This window comes from Lissotriton helveticus, chromosome 5_1, assembly GCF_964261635.1.
Source record: "Lissotriton helveticus chromosome 5_1, aLisHel1.1, whole genome shotgun sequence".
NCBI lineage: Eukaryota > Metazoa > Chordata > Amphibia > Caudata > Salamandridae > Lissotriton > Lissotriton helveticus.
The window spans coordinates 1,174,251,592-1,174,274,239 of NC_136065.1; the positions used below are offsets into that span (position 1 = coordinate 1,174,251,592).

General features: G+C 48.5%; 1 protein-coding gene across 2 annotated transcripts in view; it reads left to right on the forward strand.

Annotated features, from left to right (window-relative positions):
* TDRD1 (tudor domain containing 1) overlaps positions 1 to 22,648 on the forward strand; it is a 2,637,228-nt gene that overhangs the window by 1,162,621 nt on the left and 1,451,959 nt on the right. For both annotated transcript variants that reach the window (XM_078643866.1, XM_078643867.1), the window contains exon 14: positions 9,348 to 9,518. In XM_078643866.1, the coding sequence (XP_078499992.1) occupies positions 9,348 to 9,518 (171 nt within the window). The remainder of the gene's footprint in view (positions 1 to 9,347; positions 9,519 to 22,648) is intronic.

Genomic DNA, 22,648 nt, shown 5'->3' on the forward strand with positions numbered 1-22,648 from the left:
GTCTTTCTTCTGCTTGCACGCTGATAGCTTGTCCCAGTTTACGCGTACTTCAGGCATAATTGTCTTCATGTACGCAATAATTCTACCTGGAAGTTCAGCTATTAACGGCTCAGGCTTGAAACCACCGACTTGTCTAGCATCTGTAGTCGCAATGTTCGCCCACGCATCACCTAATTCTTGGTCATGATCTGCATGACGTATCTTACTCCATAAAGGATGTGGAACAACGTTCCCAAACATGTCTATATCCGCTAAATTCATTATACATGAGCTGGCAGTTTGGGATAACTCCTTATAATACCCAGTCGGGTTTTTACGGCGATCGGGTAGCGTCTGCTTTAGTGCTAAAACTTCGGATCTTTTCCAGGGGACATGTACCCATACACGCTGGAAATGAGGCAGAACGCGTCACCTTCCCTCCAGACCGGAGGAACCTCTCTCATGGGGTACTGTCTCGCTCTTTTCCTGCTGGATGTACCACTGTCAGAGGATGACCCAGAATTACCACCCGTACTTCTATGTGATAATAATATCTCAACTGCTTTTTCAACGTCGGGACCTACAATCATACCCTCCCCAAATTTAAATCGTACACTACACAACTCTTGCTGGTTGGTGTTCTGACCATTATCTATCAAATCCTCACACAGAAAAACACACATCTGCTCAAAGACGTATCTTTGCGTTGGTTCATCCCATTGACGGAAAACGTTCATGACAGACTCTACATCATATCTTGCTGTGTCCATAGCCCAATTTCGTGCTAACTTATTCAAACATTCCCTTTCCTGATAATCAGGCATTTGGCTTCGTAATTGTCTTCGTTCCATGTTAGGGGTCGTTTTAGGCGACCGAAAAAGTGGTGAAGGAAGGTTAGTAACAATGCTGGTCATTTTATGCCAGACGGAAGGTGAAAGTGGGGGAATAACTGGTGGTAGAACAGAGTCACGCAAAGTAGAAACAGAAATGTTCGTAGAACGAGTATCAGAGAGACTAGAAAGTGTGCTAGGTGAAATTTTAGAAGGAACAGTAGGAGAAGTAGATGTGCTCGGTGAGCCTTGAGGAGGCTGCGCCAGAGAAACAGGAGCCAGCTGAAGAGTGGCCGGTGAGTGCGGTAAAGGAGCCTGTATAACAGCTACCAGAGGTGCAACTAAAGGTTGCGGAGGTGCTGTGGCATTTTGTGCATAGGGTGGTGGCGAACTTAGCAAATGAGCCATTAATGGATCTTTTTCACGCTCTTTTACTGTCTCTCGCTGAAGAGATGGCAAAACGGGATAGCATTTATCTATTGCCATTTTACGTTGCCTGTGCAACTGCTCACTTATTTGATCCTCTTCGTTGTCTTTAAATTTTATCGCGGCTTGCATTACTGAAATACCTCTTTCCCTCTTATTCTTCTTTTCTAATTTAATTTCCTTCTGTTTGGCCTCTTTACGCCATAAGCGGAAAGAGTCAAACATCGCCGGTCGGGCTTTCTTCTTGAATAGTTTGACCTCTAGGTTATCTAAAACTTCTGAGTCGAAACTACCATATTGGGGCCATTTTAAAACACCATCCTTGCGGGTGTATTTTATCCATACTTCGTTATATGTTATAGGACCTACGCCGTGCTTTACATAGAGCTCATACGTTGGAGTTCCAATTGGAGGAACCGGACAAGATTCCTCTAATCGGGAGTCCTTACTACAACCAAGACAAAACAAGTTTCCAAGTCTGCTAAAACCAGGCATCTTCGCTCACTAGTCTAGCTTCAAACTTCAAAGGATTATCTGTTACGATATTTCTCGTGAAAACACGAGTCCTTCGGCTTTGGGGCTTGCAAGTACCAAATCAAAGCGTATCTCAAGGATACCAAAAACTAAGGACAAACTAAGGACTGGGAGACGCTCCACTTATACTTAACTGAAGTATTTGAAGATCTGTGACGTCGCTAGAAGACTCGTCTATCTTTTCGCTCTACCAAAGATCACTGGGTCCAAAACAAGGCGATAGTCAGGGCAGCAGTCCTTCGTAGCCGTCGGGACGCGGGGAACCTCACAGCAAAGACCTTCGGAACCACGTCGACATACAGGGGTCGCTGAAGTGGCTGGCCGTCCTCCGGAATTTTCACACGAAGCTCCTCACGAACATCTGGCTTGGACCGTCACCGCTTGATATCGCCCCGAGTTGGGCGCCAACTGAGGTGCCGGGTTTTTAGGAACCCGGTGGTGCCAGGGGGTAGCACCCGAGGACCTCTGAGTTCTCCCTTGTTCCGGACCACAGAAACACGGAGTCTTCTAGTTACCGTCAAAGATCAAGTTTTATTGGTAGCTACCAAGTAACACGTGTCCCAGAAGTACACCGCACGGGGAGTAGGTTCTCGGGAGCCTGTCGTTTTTACAGAACCAGCCGTCTCCTTATATACAAAAATAATAGCTGCAAGCAAGAATTCCTGAGTTTGATATGGCTATACACATATTTCTACAATAATTCAAAGAGCAGAGTCATGTAAGCAAGCCCATATTTTAGATGTCCAGTTTGTTGATAGATTACCCAGTTAGGCCTGGAACTCCCATCAGATATCGATGAAACCTTAATAAAGGAAGGTACAACCCAGTCATAAAACTGGCCATAAACAAGGAACGTGGACAGGTGCATGTTTGCAGAAAGCATGGTCTGTATGTGTGAATGGTTTGTGGAATGTTATGTATTGATGCTATCGTATTCGGCCACTGGGCGAGGAGCTGCCCAAACAGGTTTGGCCGAAGGCAATGGAGTCAGTTGGGACAGGTCAGGGGGAAGTCACGAAAAGGTGGACGTGTCCCTCTTGATCAAGCTCGACCTTTAATTGACTTAACATGAGGGCAAGATGCAAGATGGATGCCGTTCACAAAATGGAGTTTAAGGGATGGGGACGGAAACTACGATTTTGGGGTGTTGGCAACCCTCGATTGTGACGCAAATACATAGGAATGATGTCCTAATTATTATCGGTTCATAGATACCAAAATCGTCTTGGTGCGTTGAGGTTTTGTGACACGGGTATTGGACCTCGATATCGGGAAAACACCAGGGTCCGGATTTTTGAGAACCACAGTGGCCCAGTACCAATTGGTAAATGCACCTAAAGTACATGGTTGTCAATTTAGAGAGAGAACAGCTCGGCTGTGGGTCTGATTAGCAGGCCCACAGCCAGGGAAAGTCATAAACCAGTGAAGCAAAAAGCAAAAATCTGGGGTGACCATAGGATTGCAGACCCCACTCTCCTACAGTGTCTTCGACTCCTACGGTGCCGGTAGGGATGCCCGGGTTCAAACCCTGCTCCAAATGTAACCGACTGATGTCAGTTACCGACCCCCATCGCCGGTGTCTTAAGTGTCTATGCCTCGACCACGACGACCGCACCTGCTCTGACTGCCGGGCCCTGACGTCCAAGGCTAGGCTGGAGCGGTCCCGCAAGCGACTGGAGCTTCGGCAGTTGTCCGCGCGCCGCTCCAGGTCCCGGTCCCACAGGAGGTCGAGGGACAGGTCGCGGGGGCGGAGCCCTCGTAGCTCATGGAGTCGGCATCGGTGTTCAGGATCCTCCTCAGGTAAGAGGCCTGAGAGGTCGGAGAGACATCATCGATCTCCCGACCCACCCCGACGCTCGCACGACGCGGCCGGGGGTTCGGGTGACACCACCCACGCGGCTCCGACGGAGTCGCGGACGTCGCCTCCTGCCCCACACCTTCCGGTCCCTGGGCACGGTGCGACGCCAGAGGAGGTCGAGCGGTACCTCATCGCCATGAGGTCCGTCCCTCCTCCGCCGGGTTCCGTGGCGCCTCCGGGCCCAACGGTCCCGGCTGGAGGACCTAGCGGGTCGGGTGCTTCGGCTCCGACGCCGTCTGGTGCTCCGGCGCCGCTGGCGACTTCGGTCCCGGTGCCGCAGGCCCTTGCTGGATCCAGTTTCGGGTCGTCGCCGGTCGACCTCACGACCTCGTCGGCGCCGGCCCTGCGGGTGTCGCCCCCGGCGCCGCCTATGGATGACGCCGTTCCCACTCCTACCCTCGATTCGGTTCCGGCGCCAGAGCGGCGCCGCAGGGCGCCGCTCTTGACGTCGTTTGGAGGTTTCTATTTCCACGAATCGGCTCCATCTGTTGACCCTTAACTACAGGATGGGTGACGAGGGTGATTGGGAGGGGTCTATGGACCCTCTGGCACAGAAGTGCCAGTCTCAACAGGACTGGACATATGAGCTTGGGGAGGCCAGTGGAATTGACACTTCACCAGAGACTGGATTTGTCTCCCCTCCCACCGTGGCTATGGAGGAGGGGGCTGCCTACAGTGTAGTGTTGACGCGGGCAGCCAAGGCCTTGGGCCTGACGCTCCCCGTCGCGGCCGTGAGGACTAACCACCTCACTGAGGTCCTTAAACCGCAGGCATGCTTCACTGAGCCTCTGCTGCCTTTTAATGAGGCCTTGTGTGACGTTCTTGTGGGCACTTGGTCCAAGCCCGCTACAGGTCAGCCTATGGATAGGATCGTGGCCAGACGCTACCGCCCGGCCCCGGGCTACCCTTGCTTTTTGTCCACCCATCCCACCCCCAGAGCCTGGTCATCCAGGCCTCCTCCTCCCAGACCGCATTCCTGACGGCTCTGCCCGATCGGGAATCAAAGAGGTACGAACCGGAAAGAAAGTGTTCTCGTTCCTGAGCTTGGAACTGCGGTCAGTGAATACCGCATGCCTCTTGGGCCACTACACCCACACCCTGTGGGATACGGTCGCGGACGTGCTGCCACAATGTCCGGAGGAGGCCCGGGCTAAACTCGCCTAAGCCCTTGCGGAGGGTCGAGATGCAGCGCGCTATTCCATCCGGTGTGGGCTGGATACCACGGACTCACTGGGCAGAGCTATGGCAACGACGGTGGAGGATCAACGCCACGCCTGGTTGAGGTCTGCCAACTTTTCGGCCGATGTCCAGGCCTCTCTACTGGACATGCCGTTTGATGGCCGTCACCTATTTGGCGACAAGGCAGACCATGCGTTTGAGCGTTTTAAGGACTCAAGGGCTACGGCCAAGTCCTTGGGCCTCTCGGCCCCACACCAGCAAACGGGTGCCTTTCGCTCCTTTCGTGGCGAAGGAAGGAGCGCTCCCACATGTGCTGCCAGCCACGCACCGCAGACTGCTACACAGCAAGGTGGTGGCCGTGGAAACCGCCTTGGCGGCGGGCGGGGACAAAGGCGAGGCCAGTCCACGCCTTCCCCTGCAGCACCTGCCTCAAAACCCTCCTAGTCCGTGCTTTCAGGCCCATTTGACGCCAGTGGGGGGCAGGGTTCGCCATCACCTCTTCCCCTGACGCACTGTCACGTTGGACAGGTGGGTGCTGCAAATCGTCCGAAGGGGCTACTCCCTCCCCTTGAAGACAACCCCTCCAGCCATGCCACCGCAATTCCACCGCGTGTCGGGGCATCACTAGTAACTTCTGCAAGAGGAAGTTACGGCCCTCTTGGCCAAGGGGGCCATCTAGCGCGTTCCTGGGCCAGAAGTAGGGTGTGGTTGTTACTCCCACTATTTTCTGGTACCCAAGAAGGGCAAAGGGGACCTACGCCCTATCGTGGACTTACGGAACGTCAACGGCTTCCTCCGGAAGGAGAAGTTCAAGATGCTGACTTTGGCTCAGGTCTTAACTGCCCTAGACCAAGGAGACTAGATGGTAGCATTGGACTTACAGTACGCCTATTTCCACATGCCCTGTCCTGCCGGCCCACCGGCGTTACCTGCGGTTCACGGTAGGCCACGAGCACTTTCAGTTTACCGTGCTCCCCTTCGGCCTTACCAGTGCCCCACGGGTGTTTACGAAAGTGATGGCGGTGGTCGCAGGTTAGGGGTTCAGTCTTCCCCTACCTCGACGACTGGTTGTTGAAGGCGGGCTCGCCCCAGACAGTTGTCAGCTACCTCCAGACTACGGACGACCTCCTGCACCTGCTGGGGTTCTCCATCAATGTGCCGAAGTCACATCTGTGTCCCTCTCAGAAGCTCCTCTTCGTCGGAGCGGGTCTTGACTCGGCGCAGTTTCGGGTTTATCCTCCCGAACAGCGGGTTCGGGATATTCAGGCTCTGATTCCAATATTTCAGCCTTTATCCCGAGTCTCAGTTAGGTTGACGCTGCGGCTTCTGGGGCTGATTGCCTCCTGCATCCTTCTGGTGCATCACTCTAGGTGGCGGATGCAGGCTCTGCAGTGGGACCTGAAGTTTCAGTGGGCCCAGCATCAGGGCAACTTGTCCGACCATGTCTTGATCTCGGAGGGCACTGCAAGACAGTTGCAGTGTTGGCTCATGGACCGCGATTGGGTCAGCGGCAGATCCCTCTCCCTACCCCAACTGGAGCACGTAGTTGTGACGGACGCGTCCCTCCAGGGCTGGGGGGGCCACACGGGAGAGGCGGATATCAGAGCCCTCTGGTCTTTGGCGGAGTCCCAGCTCCACATCAACCTTCTGGAGCTGTGGGCGATCCGACTTGCACTGAAGGCATTCCTCCCCTCTGTCCGGGGGAGTGTAGTGCAGGTGTTCACGGACAACACAACCGCCATGTGGTACTGCAACAAACAGGGCGGGGTGGGGTTGTGGACCCTCTGCCAGCAGGCTCTGCGCCTCTGGCAATGGCTGGAACATCAGGGCGTGACCCTGATGGTTCAACACCTGGCAGGTTCTCTGAACGCCAGGGCGGACAAACTCAGCCGTCGGTGCATGATGGATCACGAATGGCGTCTGAACTCGGACGTGGTGCAAGGCCTCTTTCAGCAGTGGGGAGAGCCTTGGCTAGATCTATTCGCCACAGAAGAGAACGCCCAATGTCATCAGTTCTGCGTGTTGGAATTTTCAAGGCGGCACTCGCTCGGAGGCGCTTTTCGTCGCGAGTGGATTTGCGGTCTGTTTTACGCCTTCTCGCCTATACCACTTCTGCCCAGAGTGCTGAAGAAGATCAGGCGCGACCGGGCCCAGGTTATCCTTGTGGCTCCGGACTGGGCACGAAGATATTGGTATCCAGAGCTACTCAGCATGTCTGTCGATCCTCCGATTCGTCTGCCTCTTCAGGAGGACCTTCTTTTGCAGCAGCAGGGGACGGTCCTCCACCCGAACCTGTCCAGTCACCACCTACAAGCTTGGAGATTGAACGGGGACAGTTGAGGCCATTTGACTTGGCTCCTGAAGTATGTAATGTCATTCTGGCAGCCAGGCGTCCCTCCACAAAGTCGGTATACGCCTGCAGGTGGAACAGATTTGTGGCATGGTGCACAGCAAACGCTGTGGATCCACTCTCTGCCCCCCTTTCTGAGGTTCTCCTCTTTCTTCTTTCTCTTGCCCAGCAGGGCTCTGCTCTGGGCACTCTTAAGGGCTACCTCTCTGCCATTTCCGCCTTCTTAAGGCTCCCTGATCAGCCCTCTCTTTTCAAGTCCCCAGTTGTAAATAGGTTCTTGAAGGGCATCACTCATATGTTTGCCCCGGTTCCTTTCGTGATGCCTCAGTGGGACTTGAATCTTGTTCTGACTATCTGATGTGCGCTCCCTTCGAGCCACTTCATAACTGTCCTCTTCGTCTTCTCACTCTTAAGACTGCATTCCTGGTTGCCATCACCTCTGCCAGGAGAGTGAGTGAGCTCCAGGTTCTTTCTTCACGACCTCCTTTCCTCTCTGTCCATCCGGACAAAGTTGTGTTGCGGACGCTACCCTCTTTCCTGCCCAAGGAGTCACTGCCTTCCACATCGGGCAGTCCATCACCTTGCCCACCTTCTTTCCTCCTCCGCATCCCTCGAAAGAGGAAGAGAGGCTCCACCGTCTGGACCCAAAACATGCGCTCTCATACTATCTGGATCGCACACGCCAGTGCCTGGTGGATGACCAACTCTTTGTTGGTTACGTGGGCGCTAAGAAGGGGCGGGCGGTGCACAAACGAACCCTTTCTCGATTGGTCGTTTTGTGCATTAAGGCTTGTTATTCACTGGCTAAAAAGGAGCCTCCTGTGGGGCTGCATGCCCATTCTACTCGGGCCACGGCGGCTACTACTGCCCTAGGTCGGGGAGTCCCCTTGCAGGACATCTGCCAGGCAGCTACGTGGGCCTCGCTGCATACGTTCGCAAGACAATACTGCCTGGACAGCCAAGTCAGGACGGATGGCTTTTTCAGCCGTTCCGTTCTCCAGGACTTTCTGGTGCGATCATTGGTTCGCAGACCCGCCACCGGGGTTGGTATTGCTGGGGTATCTATTCTAAGGTAAGGAATCTAATACTAACCTGTTTCTTTCAGATGCCCAAGTTACTTACCTTCGGTAACAATATATCTGTAAGAAACAGTGGTTAGTATGAGATTCCTTACCTCCCCACCCATCCTCCCGGTTCTGCGAACCGATATCTGGGGTTAAGGTCATCCCTCTTTAGGGCCCTAGTTTTATGGCACCAGTGTTGGTTTTTATCATGGCTCTTCGTTTCTGGCGTGGAAAATCTGTGTATAAGAACTGACGTCAGCGCGCGAGGGCGGCGTCTAAGTACTCCGGCGACGTCATCCCGGCGCCGACGATGGACGCGGAGCCGCAGACGATGCCTACCGACGCGCAGGGGTACTGCTACGCAAAACTTTCTGGATCCAGACTGACTCCTGGGGATATTCTAAGGTAAGGAATCTAATACTAACTACTGTTTCTTACAGATATATCGTTACCGAAGGTAAGTAACTTGTGCATATGTGTGTAAATATATATGTATGTGTGTATGTATATATGTATGTATGACATCCCGGTGTATATACCCCTTTGTAGTTAATTCATAGGAGCATGCAACTTTGTAAATTATTAAAATCTTCAGAAATTGAAATTAATATTTTATAAAGCTAACTTTCCAATACTAATTTATTTTAGAGATTTACAACTCACTACTTATGGGAAGTGATACCTTTGTGCATGTTGGTGGATGAAAGTGGAGTTACCAGCGCTGTGAGCTGGGGAGTAAGAAGTATTAATAAATATATGATACGTTTATTTTCCGGAGATTTCCTTTCAGAGTATTTTAACAAGCATGCACATCTACAAAATATACCAATGCTTGAAACCTACATTTACCAATAAAAACGACATTGTCTTTGTCATAGTCTTATCATTTAACTTTGGTTCATTGTCTGAAGCATTGCCTGTTTTTTTTTTAAGATCTAGACATTCATTTTGTGCATTGCAATTACCAACAAGTCTTAGCTTTCTAGCACATTGATATGAATACCTATTCTTTGTACTGTTGCTAGATGCTACCCAAGACACTATTGCTAGAAAGGGGTTTGTCTTACTAGCCTTTTTTCTCAGCAATGTAATTACATTTATTGTCAGTATGTGTTTTCTTCCTGCAGAAGACAACCAGTGGTATCGAGCTTCAGTCATTCGTTCTGTTGCTGAAGACAGAGCATTGGTCGGTTATGTAGACTATGGTAACTTTGAGGTCCTTCCAGTTTCTCGACTTCGCCCCATGCTTCCAGTATTTCAGGAGCTGCGTTGGCAAGCTATTAAGTGCTCATTAGCAGGTAAGATACACCTTCTGCTCCTTTTCAAGGTAGTGTGTGTCTTTTAGGAAGGTTAGTCATGCTGCTTTCATTGCCAGACTTTTCTATTTGGTATTTTATTTATGTAGTTAGGTCCTAGCCACTTTGCATGATTTCATGATGCGGTAAGGGAGACTGTGCCCAAAATGTACAGTATTGCTAGTGAAATGTGCTAATGTTGTGAATTCTCCCAGTTGTAACCAGTGTCTATTTTCTTTATTATAAGAATAAAACATTAAAAAAAATCTGAATATTGCAGGTGAAAGAGCTGGCTGGTTCCCAACCCTGTTAAATGAACTTACCTTTTACAATTTCCCACCTCTTTGTTGTCTTGTTTCAGCTTGTGCTTTACTTTATACTCCCCAATGGTTTTGCATGTATAAAGAAATGTCTGAAGCTTCTTTTGAAGATTTGTAATTTGTGATGATTGTAGGAGAGTAGGGTCTGCAATCCTATGGTCACCCCAGATTTTTGCTTCACTGGTTTACGACTTACCCTGGCTGTGGGCCTGCTAATCAGACCCACAGCCTAGCTGTTCTCTCTCTAAATTGACACACATGTACTTTAGGTGCATCTACCAATTGGTATGGGGTCACCTTATCAGTCCCTGTACAGTGTAACTTAGGTACCCAGGGCATAGGTGTACCCAGGGCCTACCAGGGGCTGAAGCATGTATTATGCAACCCCTGGCTGGCCATCCAAACAGACACAACTGGCTGATAACACAGCTGGGGCAAGGTGCTGTAGATATAGTGTACCTATATCTAACCACAAAATGGACACATAGATTCCTATAAGTCACTCCTATGGCAGGCCTTATCAATCCTGAAGGCAGAGTGCTTGGAATTATGTGAGATGGTGCTCTAGCATGAGCTGAGCCTGTCTGCAGCTTGCGGAACCAAGTCCTTATAGCTGTTCCATGATAACACTATACCATATACTCTTAAGTGCATTATAATCCTCGCTGTTATTGCTAACTTTGGTATAGCATTATCAAAACATGTCGTGTAAGGTGTCATACGCTTTGGAATACTACCCCCTCGCCTGATGTCCTGCTGCTGGGAGTCCTTCCAGTGCGGGAGGCCTGGACAAAGGGTTTCATGCCTTGGGAGGTGCTAGCACCACCCCAGACAGGACTTTGTGTATTGAGGTAGGAAGGGCTGAAAGGAATGAGACATGCCTGGGACACACAAGGTGTCCCTGGGCATACCCCGATTCAAACCAGTTGCTGGGGCACTCCCGCCCCAGCTCTGGCGCGAAACCTGACAACGGATAGGGGGTGTAACCACCCCACTTCCTGGTCCCACCCATGGGAGGGACCTAGTCGATAGTACAGCCCCCTTTAGCAGAATAAAGGTAGGAGCTGGTCCCATTCCAAATTAGATTATCCTGAACAACTTTACAAGAAGAAACTCTGGACTTCGACGTTCTGCTCCACAGAAGACTGAAGAAATCTCCCTTGTGGCCAAGGAGTGACCACCCTGCAACTGCAGGCACCATCAAGCGTCCTAGCGGTTCACTTTGTCGTCCTTCCTGCCGGAACCAGACCTCAGAGCTCGACGAGACCCGGACTCCCAGACCTCTCCGACCTCTACCCACATCTGCAGCACAGCTGAGACCCGTGGGTGCGACGAGACACGTGGGACCGGCCATCTTTGAAGAACTGCACTTCACTTCCAGCACGACCTCCGAGGTACCCTTGAGTGAGTGCTTTGGGGATTGAGAAGCCCCAGCCCCGAGCAGCTCCTGCACCGAAGACCAGCCCTCCAGCCTCCACGAGATCTGCGCGGGCCCCTTCTGCCTGGTTGCTGCTCGACGCGTTGTCTGGTCACTTGCCAGCTGGCTTGTGGCCTCCTAGACGACGAACCTTGAAATCTACACCGCTGGTCTGGTTGCTCCAGACGGGCCCTTGCTTCCTTCCAAAAGAGAAGTAGCCCGGACCCTCCTGGTCCGCACCAGACGCCATCTTCACTCACCGCGTGGGTTGCCTTTGCCAAGGCCTGTTGACTCCGATCCCGGAACAGACACTGCCGACAGCGAGAGCCTGCGTGAGACAGCTCGTGCCTCCATCCTGGTCGTCGAAGACACCTCCTAGTCCACGTGGCTGCAGAGACAAGCGTCACCTATTCCACGGATCGCGACAACAGCATCTGGTTCCACACCGGTCACTGGCTAGTGACTTTGAACACTCTCCCCTCTGCTTTCAGGTCTCAATCTTCATCGATCCACCCTTGGATCCCTCCGGACAACTCTCTCCTGGTCGCCTGCAGCATCTTTTCTTCCAGGCTCCATTGACTTCAACATGGAAACCCAACGCACTTTCACACCTTTGCACCCGCAGTCCGTGGGTGAGGTAACGAGAGCATTTCGGTGCTCATAGGTAGATTGACTCTCCTAGTGTCCAGGTATCCTGTAGTTTTAGTCTCAACCAGTCGGAACTGTCCTTACTTACCTATCTCGTAATTTGTTCATCCCCATTGACTTTGCATTGAAACCCGCGTGTGTGTTCTAACACTGCACACGCGTCCCGTGGGCCGCCTCCTGCTTACCTAAGGTTAGGGTATTGTAGCTCCAGCGATTCTACAGCCTCTGGGCATCCTCATTTCTCCTATCGTTCTACTTAACCCATTTACTTAGTATATGGTTTGTCGTGCCCTTAGGGCACCATTGTAATTGTGTGACTTACTGTATTTTTCTGAAGAGTATTGTTAGGTGCTTAGCCCTCTGAGCTCATAAAGAGTTCAGAGGTGTTTGTTAGTAATAAATATATTGTTTATTTTCATAACAACCTGTGTGGTGTCCTTTCATCTGGTATTCAAGGGGTTATATGTGGTAAAACAGCTGGCTTCACATGCCAAAAGAGTTTAGCCTAAGACTGCTCTGTCCATGCTACCATTAGGATAGCTGGTCTATAAGGTTGACTTACAACCAATCACCATAAGGGTTGTTTGGACTGATACAAGGTGATCACTAGAACTTGTGAGCATCATATATCAGGCCAACTTCTCACAATGATACATGTCCACTGCTTGCATTTTTTTTTTTTAGATTAAATTACTCATCTAAAAACATTTGTGTCCACTCCACCCTACTGTCCTCAGTGGCACAGCAGCAAACATTTGGCAGACTTCAGGAGGTTCATATCTTCAACTGTCTGTAGTCTGTACTCAGTCACTTGAACATGGATAAAAAAGATGCTCCGATTGTTAATATTTGAAAGGAGCCAGAACCTTATTCTTTGGGTTAGAGGGATAGTGATCTTGGAAAGTACTTGAATTTCCTTCTTGATTAGTAGCCGACTTAAGCCAAGACATCTGCCGTCCTATATTTTGTTGAAACATCACATGCACCCTGCTCATCTTGGCTATATTGCTGATGTTGCTACCAATGTTTGCCCATAGTGCTTGACCAGATTATGCACGCACACATTATTACTCTAGGATTTAGTGGCTCCACCGAAGGCTGGAAAAGTTGAAGTACCCGAGTACCCTGTATGCCACTGCAAAATGGTTGATGGCATTTTACTCCTAATCTCCCAGACCCTCTTTGGAGTCTCTGCTCTAAAAAGACCCCCTTCAGTACACTCCCCTTCAATGCTTTGCTCACTCTTCTACTTTGAAATGGCCTGTACAACTCCAAAGTATAAGTGAAAACTATGAAACTGGCTTAAAGGTAAGTAAGATTTCTGATACACTTCTAAACAAGGATTCCTCACACCTTGTGAATATTCCCCAGGCATCAGACTGGATCTTGAAACTTTAAGTAGTAGTCTTGCATGCCAGTAGGTGGCTTTATAGGGGTCTGTGTCAACGATGTTCTGTTCTGTAACTGACGTGCAAAGCTGCATATAAGCACCACCTATGTGCGCTGACATCAGTCTCATGCCTTCGGTGCCGTTACATGGTGATCAGGGCTTCTCCTTAGTATTTTATCAGATTTTTTATTTTTTAATTATCCAAGCTTGCAAGGAAAAATGTCACCCCCTAAAACAATAGGTTCTAAACTGTGCACTAAACAGTTGTCTGTGATGGACCTTCTTAAAATCTGTTTGTGGTGCGTAGGGTCGGATCGCCATCAGCTCCTGGATGGCTAACAACTGCTTAAAGTGAAACTCCGACAAAACGGAGGTTCTGATTTTTGGCAAACTACACCAGTTATGGTCCCATACCTGGTGGCCCATCAACCTGGGACCACCCCCCTCCACGTCCCCCCTGTATCGAAAGTAAGAAACCTAGGGGTCATATTCGATGATAAACTGGCATTCTCGTCACACGCCAACACTATTGTCTCGTCATCCATCTAAACTCTCAGAATGATTAAAAAACTCTTACCCTTTCTCCCGTCAAGTGCAGGAAAAACCCTGGTCAGCACCCTAGTAATGTCTAAAATCGACTACTGCAACGGCCTACTCATTAACCCTCAGGAAAAGATCACAAACAAACTGCAGATGATGCAGAATGCTGCCGCTTGATTAAAAACAGGTACCCCCAAGTATCAATCAATCGCTTCGGTGGTTCGGAAACTTCACTGGCTAGCTATAACAAGCCACATTAAAATTAAAGCCTTCTGGATTGCCTTCAAGGCCATTAACAACATCAGACCTGACTTCCTGAAGAAAGCCTTCTGTGTTTACGCGCCTAACAGAACCTTACGTTCTTTAACGACCAACCTCATGACGGTCCCTCGCACAAAAAAGGTTTCCTGGGGTGACAAATGATTCACTGTCGCCGCTGCCAAGTTATGGAACACTCACCCTCAGCAAATCAAATTCTGCCAAACACTACCTGCTTTCAGGAAACTAATAAAAACCTGGCTTTTCAGCCAATAAGCACTATACAATTTGGCTACATCCTTGTCATAGTCCTTAGTGCCGAGACACCCAAGGGTATTTGCGCGCTCTACAAATTGCTTAAATAAATAAATTTAAATCACGAATCCAGAACCTGTGTTATGTTAATGACCATTTTTAAAGCGCACATCCACCAGATGGTCTCTGGGCGCTAGGCAACCAGTCAACTTCAACATCCCCTAGTAACACGCCTGTCTAAAGAGCAGGGTTTTCAGGAGTTTCCTAAATGTAGCAAGATCCAAAGAAGACCTTAGATCCAAAGGCAGGTTATTTCATACACGAGGGGCAATGACGGCAAACCTACACCCTCCGAGCCTTGTTTTTTCCAGGGCGGGTTGTCAAGAGGTGCAATTTGCTAGATCTTAAAGCTTTGGTTAAACAGTGTCAGTGATCCTAGACTTTAAGAAAGCAGGGTAATTCAATTGGAGGGACTTAAAAACCACGTAGCATGCTTTAAACATTGATCTCTCTACAACTGGCAACCAATGAAGGTCCATCATTGCCTGGGAGATATGGCGGTGTTTGGGCAATGTGTATATCAGCCGAGCTGCCTGGTTCTGAATTAGCTGGAGCCTGCGCTGGAGAATTTTATGAAGGCCCAAGTAGATTGAGTTAGCGTAATCTAATCTAGACATAACTAGAGCTATCATTACTTGGATCAGAGCCTCTTTAGTAAGGATTTTTTTTTATCCTTTTTTTATGTGATGTAGCTGGCAGAAGCAAGCAGAAGTCACAGCTCCTACCTGCTGCTTAAAAGAGAGTTCATCGTCTATTATGATATCCAAGCTTTTTACAGCTTTTTTGGGTTTGAGGGGAGAGTTCATCTTGCTAGGCCAGAACAATGGGCACCAAAAGTTCACCTTGCTTTTTGTGAGAATTATCTCTGTTTTGTCCGGCTTCAATTTCGGATGATTGCTGTTCATCCAATCTCTGATGAACCGCATAGTATCCTGAAACAAGTGGCGAGTTGAGGGGCTGTCCTTAATCATAAATAACAATTGCATGTCGTCTGCATAATTAAAGATGTTGATTTCTTTATTTTTGAGGATATTAATCAGGGGCAAATGTAGATATTAAAGAGATGGGAAGACAGCTAAGAGTCTTGAGGGACTCCACAATTCAGTTGCACCTCTATAGAAGAGTAAGGAGGAAACCTGACTAATTGAGATCTGTCCCTCAAAAAGGAGAGAAGCCAGTTCAATGCTGAGTCTCGAAAGCCTGCTGCCCTAATCTGACTGGCCAGAAAGATATTGTTGAAGGCCGCAGACAGGTCCAATAACACCAAGACTTGAGTGTTGCCATTATCTACCTCTTTACGCATGTTATCAACAACAGACATGATCACAGCTTCCGTAGAGTGTGCTGGTCGAAATCCCTCTTGTTCAGGATACAAGAAGACTGACTCTTCACTGAATAGACATAGGTGACGGGCTACATGGGCCTCTAGTAATTTAGCAAAATAGGGTAAAAGCGAGATTGGCCGTAGGTTTTTCATATCCGTGGGATCAGCTCCAACTTTCTTTGTAATTGGAGCAATAATCGCTTTTTTAAAGTACCTAGGAACCACCCCTAAATTGACAGATTAGTTAAGAAATGACTGTATATGGTGAGGCAGCCAAGTACATACTGCTTTCAAGACCTTCCAGTGGCAGATGTCAATTGGTGAACTAGACTTAACCTTTGTCAATAGGAGTATTAGGTCCTCTTGCCTTAAGTTGGGGTAGGAGCTAAGAGTTTGACTGTTCACCACGTCCGCGGATGGACTATTAAGTGGTGGACAGGGGGGAATACTTTTCATAATGGCCTCAATCTGATTTGCAAAAAAGACATTCAGAGAATCGCACAAATCTTGAGTGGGTAAAATCGTCAGAGTGACTCGGTCTGGATAAGAAAGATCAGAGACAATCTTGAAAATCTCTTCAGATTTATTAGAGGCATTCATGATTCTGCCTGTGAAAAAGCTTACTTTAGTTTGCGGCAAAAGATTTTTATAATTCCTAAGTTGTTGAGTGTACTCTTGTTTCAGGCCTGGCGCATATCTCGACCGCCATTTGCTTTCTGCTTGCCGGAGGTTCAGTTTGGAAATTTTCAGGTAGTCTGAGAACAATTTATTGGCCTCATAGCGCCTATTTGAGGGGTGCTGGATCATTACTGGCCACTGTCAGCCTGCTCGTAATGTCCTGCACATAGGCATCTATAGCTTCCTTCGGGATGAGAGGGGAGTTACTTAAGTCCTCGCCCAAGCCCAATACCTAGAACAGATAGTGGGGCCAATAGTGGACCTATTCCATTTTGGCAGTAATACTACAAAGGACATAATGTGATCGGACTATCCACATGGGTCTATATTCAAATTTGGCACAAGGAATTTTGTGGTCCATATCTGGTCGGGTTGATATAGCAGCACACAAGTAAAAGACTAGGACGATGACTCCCAATGGATAACGAGCTTCTCCTCTAAGGGAAGCTCGGGGGGGGGGGTCACTTTTACAAAGCGGTGCTCTTTCTTGATAATAGCCGCCACCCCTCATCCCTTCTTCCCCGTGTTCCTGTTGATTTAAAGGATATAGTTGTTGGGAAGAGCCACAAGTATGTCTGGAGAGGACTCCTCCGTAAGCCAGGTCTCTGTTAATAACAAGACGACAGGGAATTCGGGCTCCAGGAGATAGAAGACCTCATCCTGGTGCTTCACTAGGGAGCGGGTGTTCAGATACACCACCCGTAGGTCAATAAAGTTAGGCTCTGAGATTCTGGTGGTAGTATTCGGTGTTGACAATATCTCTTTAGGGTTAATATACCGCCTAGCCTCCTGGGACCCATGTTGTGGGGATACTAGAATCCCTAATTCCTTTACTACCTCTGTAATTGAGGGTGAGATATCATGCCTCCCATTAATGTGGCCCAGCAATTCAGTCCTGGAGTAAGTGATGGCCGTAGCATTATAACTGGCTCCTGGACTTGCCCGGACGTGGACGGGCGCAGACGGGCTCGCCATACAGCTCCTTAAGTAGGCGTGGTGAAAACCCCCTCCACTGTCTACGACCAACCGAGCACCTGATTGGTTCTCCCCCAGCCAATCACCACTCGACTACCCCCTATGCGAGTGGCACCGTCCAGGAGTTAAAAGCACTGCGATTCAGATACAAATCTAGAATATTCACCTGTTAACACAAATATTTAAAAAGCTCAGTATTTCTAAGTTTATCTAAGTGAGGTTAAAAGTAACAGCGTTACCCTGTGGTGACTGCATCTGTATGAACCCAAAGACTATATGGGGCCATGATGCCAACTCTACATAGCCAAATTAAAGAAGATTCCACACTGTGACCGGTCGAAGTCGAAAGGAAGGTCCTATTCCTGAAGTTGTTCCAGTGGCAGGTCATGATCAAAGTGTTTGGGTAAGTCAGAGAAAGAGTACAAGAAGTTGAATTGGGAATTCCCGCACCTTTCGTTAGCCAGGGAGGGCATCAGTGTGCTTCCCAGTCACACTCCCGAGCTTCATTGGAGTAGATTCAGAGTTTTATTCCAGCACAAGGAAAAAACCTTTTGAAAAGTTCAAACGTGAACAACCTGCAGCCAATACTTAGGGTTTACCTACTAAGCTGAGGAGGATAGTCCCTACCACCACCTCTTCTCAGGTTAGGAGATGTGTATGAGTCTCTTGGTATGCACAAGAGAACTACCCTTTAAATAAGTGCCCAATCTACCAATGTTGGTGACACCATGTCGTACAGTTTCCTTTTTCTCAATTGGAACTGTCTGTTTGTTGGACAATATAAATGATGGGATTGTGTCAGACTGATTCTATGCACCCCTTCTGCATATGTTGGCCTATAGACCTGCTAGCTCACTGTGCCACCATAAGTACTCCTAAGCCTGACAAGGTCAGACATAGAATGGGTAGTCTCAGAAAATGACAACCCTGAATCTCCCAGGAATCGTGGTAACCGAGCTAGAACCTTTTCACTCAGTTACTCATGCTCACTTATAAAGGTACACAAGAAATACAGAAAGGGCGTTTTTATTATTTATTTAACCATTGTGATTCTTTTAAAAAATATATTCTCTGCAATGATTAAAAGACATTAGCAGATAACTGATAGCAGTAAAAGAACGGTGAGCAGAATGATCTATTCCATTATTGTTCGAAGACCGTGTAGATATGCTGCCATATAAGTACTGTGTATTGTATGCTTCCACTATGCGCTCCCTAACCTAGTTACCTAGGGCAAGGGTTCTGCCAAGAATCCCGTACTGGATGATCTAACTCCCCGTTACCTGGAAGTAAATGTATGCAGGTCACAGCCTTGGTCACAATTTGGACAACCCTCCTCACAGACGGAAAACAGGAATCAGCTGGGCTGGAACTCCGCGAGAACCTCCCAATGACAGCAGAGTGCTATCCTCATTGGAGCATGGAATTGCATGTGAATTAACATCCTCATCCATGCTTCCATGTTGAGGCTTCAGCCGGGCTAACATTGTTTATTGTCTGTCTGTGTGTTAGCCAGGTCACCTCATGGCTAAATAACAAACAACAAGATTTGCACAGTGTGTTTACAGGTCTTGTTCTAAATATTCAGGGCGTCAAGATAGTGCACTTATGACGTGGATCTGTAAGCAATGTGGTTTGAGAGAAACTAACCCTGCACTGTCAAAATAAGCAAATGTGTGTCATAAGTCCTCGTGTAGAAAAGAAGGCAACTTAAAAAACGTGTACATGTAAAATGGCAGTATTTCTTCCCGGATCAAGCTTAGCCATGTGACAGAACCCTGACCACCTGCTCCTCGGACAGAAGTCAACTAAAGCTATCTAATAGTAAGAAAGCCATCCAGAGCAATACTATGGAATATGTTAATACAAATGTTAAAATGACTAAAAAGGCAATCATACGGTTTGAAAACCAAACATACAGAAAGCCAAGGTAAAAAATGTAAAAACTAATAAAAAACAATTTAACAAGGAATTTAAGATGTTTAAAACAGGCCGAACCTAAAAGTTCCCACGAAACAAAATATCCAAATTCTTCTGTTCTGAAAGGTTGACTAAACATTTCTGTTTCCAGCAACCACAGACGATGATCCCAGAGGCACACCTCAAGCAGGTTTATGGATCAAATGTGTTCCCATCTTATACTCACAGCAGCTGCTGAAGGATGGACCACAGCCAGAGGTAAATACGCAGAACCAGAGCCAGGATCCAACTCAGCAGAAGCCTCCCAGGAGGGCTCATAGCATCCATACAGAAGCAATGGTTGACCCAAAGGACAGCGATAGAAATGGGCCTTCAACTGGTCCACCAGTATGTTTCTGTCCAGAGGCTTAAACAGTTGGGTTCCTGGGTACAAGTTCAAGCACACTCTAAAGTGCACAGCAGACAGCGGAATACAGGCTATGCAGTGAAGCCACACTGGGCGAACGGATAAGAACCGATGCTCATTTAATTTCTGATGCAAGGTTGTGCTGAAACATTGTACCATGCGTTCACGGCACAGGAGCACCTGTGGTAGTGCCAGTTTCCTTCAATCTCGAAATGGGACATCTATTGCATAGCAAAACAATAAAAATCATGGTCCTGACAATCAGGAGCAGAAGAAAACCTCCCAAGACGCTTCCGAGCACGGAGTGAATGAATGAATGATGGAATGACTCTGGAGACTGTCTGGAAGTCACTAACCAAACCAGAGCCTAAACGTTCACGTCCAATTCTTGAATGGTGGACGTGTTTGAGGGGATCCAATCTCGCTGAGTTCTACCTTCCAAAAAAGATTTAAGCCACTTTCTAACGGAACCCGTGATACCCAGCTGTTGCAAGCGGGCAAGGAGAAGTGAATGGGGAACCGTATCAAAAGCGACAGACAGGTCAAAAAGGACCAGTACTGCCCTGCCACCCATATCCAAGGTTTCACAAATGGCTTCAGCAATTTCCACCAATGCAGACTCCGTACTATATTGGGCCGGATGAAGGAGTCCGTGCCTTTCAACATAGGCAGCCAACTGCTTATTAACCATCTTCTCACAAACTTTAGCAATAGCAAGGAGAAGCAATATCGGGCGGTAGCTGGCTGGGAGGTTGGGATTTAGGGACACCTTTTTTTTTTTAAGGGGAACAATCCAGGCCTGCTTCCAGGCAAGAGGGACTGTGGCAGATGCCCAGGAGGTGTTAATCCACTGATTCAGGAAAAGGTTGATTACAGTAGCAGCGCCCGCCAAAAGTTTGGCAGGACACTTATCAATTAGAGCAGTCTGAGTTGAGTGGACAATGCGGCCATGGAGTCTGCTAAAGGAATTACATCAAAGGTGGAGAGAGAGACCTCAGAAGGAGATGAACCTTATAGAAGAGAGGGTATGGAAATGGCCTGGGTATCCATATTGGAAAAGTGAGATTGAAGTGTTCTCACCTTACTAATACAAAAGTTGCCAAGTTCTTCACACCATGGGAGCGATGAAACATGGGCATTGGTCATGGCTTTAGGTGTTGTATAGCTTTGTACAATATGAAAAAGCTCTTTAGCATTATTTCCAGACAAGGCAATACATTCAGCATAGTGCAAGTGTTTAGCTTGCACAATAGCAGCGTAATGGGATTTCTGAGCCACTTTGTGGGCAGCTTTGGCCTCGCTACAATAATTCAGTCTCCATTGCCTTTCTAACCTTTTGCAGTGCTGTAATATACTACACCAAAATGAGGTATAGTGTGCAGAAAGTCCAGTGCATCCCCCGAAGCTTTACTGAGGCTAAATTAGATTAAACTAATGCTCTCTTTTGTGGCATTGTGGGCGAGAAGTTAGGCTGATCAGAGGGTAGCATTTGTTGTACACACAGTGGCAATAAATGAGACGCACACTCAATGAATAAATATGAGGCCAATTTATAAAAATAATGCTTGGTTAAATTTATTTTGCACAACTACAGAATTTCGTCTTCGGTAAATACGTTTTGCAGTAGAAATACTTTTCAATGTAAAAAGTGGACAATTTTCAGGATTTGCAGTGTTAACCTATGTGAGGGAGAAAGCATTCAGGATACGGTAACATCGACTTGCAAGACCAGTCTTTAGGAGTTAAGGTCAGTATTTGGCAAGGTTAATACAGCGGCACAATACAGATCAATGGGGACTGGGGCAATCGGACTGGGACTGCTTACAGGTAAGTAGCAGCGTCTCGGGGACCAATCTCCTGGGATTGAGGAATGCACTGGACAGGAACCAAAGCAGCCCCAACATTACACCACTAGTGGAACATGGGCGACTGGGTGCAGGGTGCCAGCACAGCATCCGGTGCCTAATGTAAAGCAATGAAGAAAGGCCCAATCACAAAAGGGCTGCAGGCTCAGGCCATTAGACCAGTCAGAGGAAACCAACCTCTGGAGAGGTAAGTTGCAAAGTTTGGGGACGTAGGGACACCTTTGGTCCTCTTCTCCATGACCCAGGGCAGACAGGTGCAGGAGTGTCTTTTGGTGTCGGAATCCGCTTACTGGGGCAGGTTGAGGTTGAGGGGGATCTCTGAGCAGAGGCTGCAGGCGATGTTTAGTCCGGGAGAGGTCTGCTCACAATAGACTCTGGAGCAATGGGAAACCTTGCTGGGGGCCCTTTGGACTCTAGTTGGAGGCGTCTGGTTCAGAGGTGGAACCAGGGGCAGGCTTCTCGGTTCTGCAGGTCATGTTCTTTACTTTGAAGAGGGACCTTTTTGAACAGGTCTGTTGGTCTTGGGAGATCTTGGTATTTGTTGACGGCAGGCAGTCCTTCCAAGGCTTTGTAGGTCGCTGGGCTGCAGATCTGAAACTGTTAGTTATAGGTTCCTTACCTTAGAATTACCCCCAGGCGTCAGACTGGATCCAGAAAGTTTTTTATCAACAGTACCCCTGAGTGTCCGAAGGTGGCGTTGGTCGACTCCGTGGTCGTCGTGGTTGCTGGGATGGCGTTGCGGTAGCTACATAGACGCCGACCTCGCTTGCTTACATCAGTTCTGTTCTTTCTTTTTCCGCGCCAGCAAGCGCAGATCCGGAGAGAGTGGTACCTCCAGTAACTTTTTGACACTTTTTCTCAACATCGTTTTTGAATCCATCAACTCCTGGTGCACGAGGGATGCCCGGCTTTAAGGCTGCGGCTTACTGTAGCCGACTGATGTCGGTGACGGATCCGCACCGCATGTGCCTATTCTGCCTGGAGCGCGACCACGTCCCCAAGTCATGCTCCGACTGCCGGACCATGAAGCCAAAGTCTTTGCGGGAGTGGTCCAGAAAGCTTCTTGAGGCCCGGCAG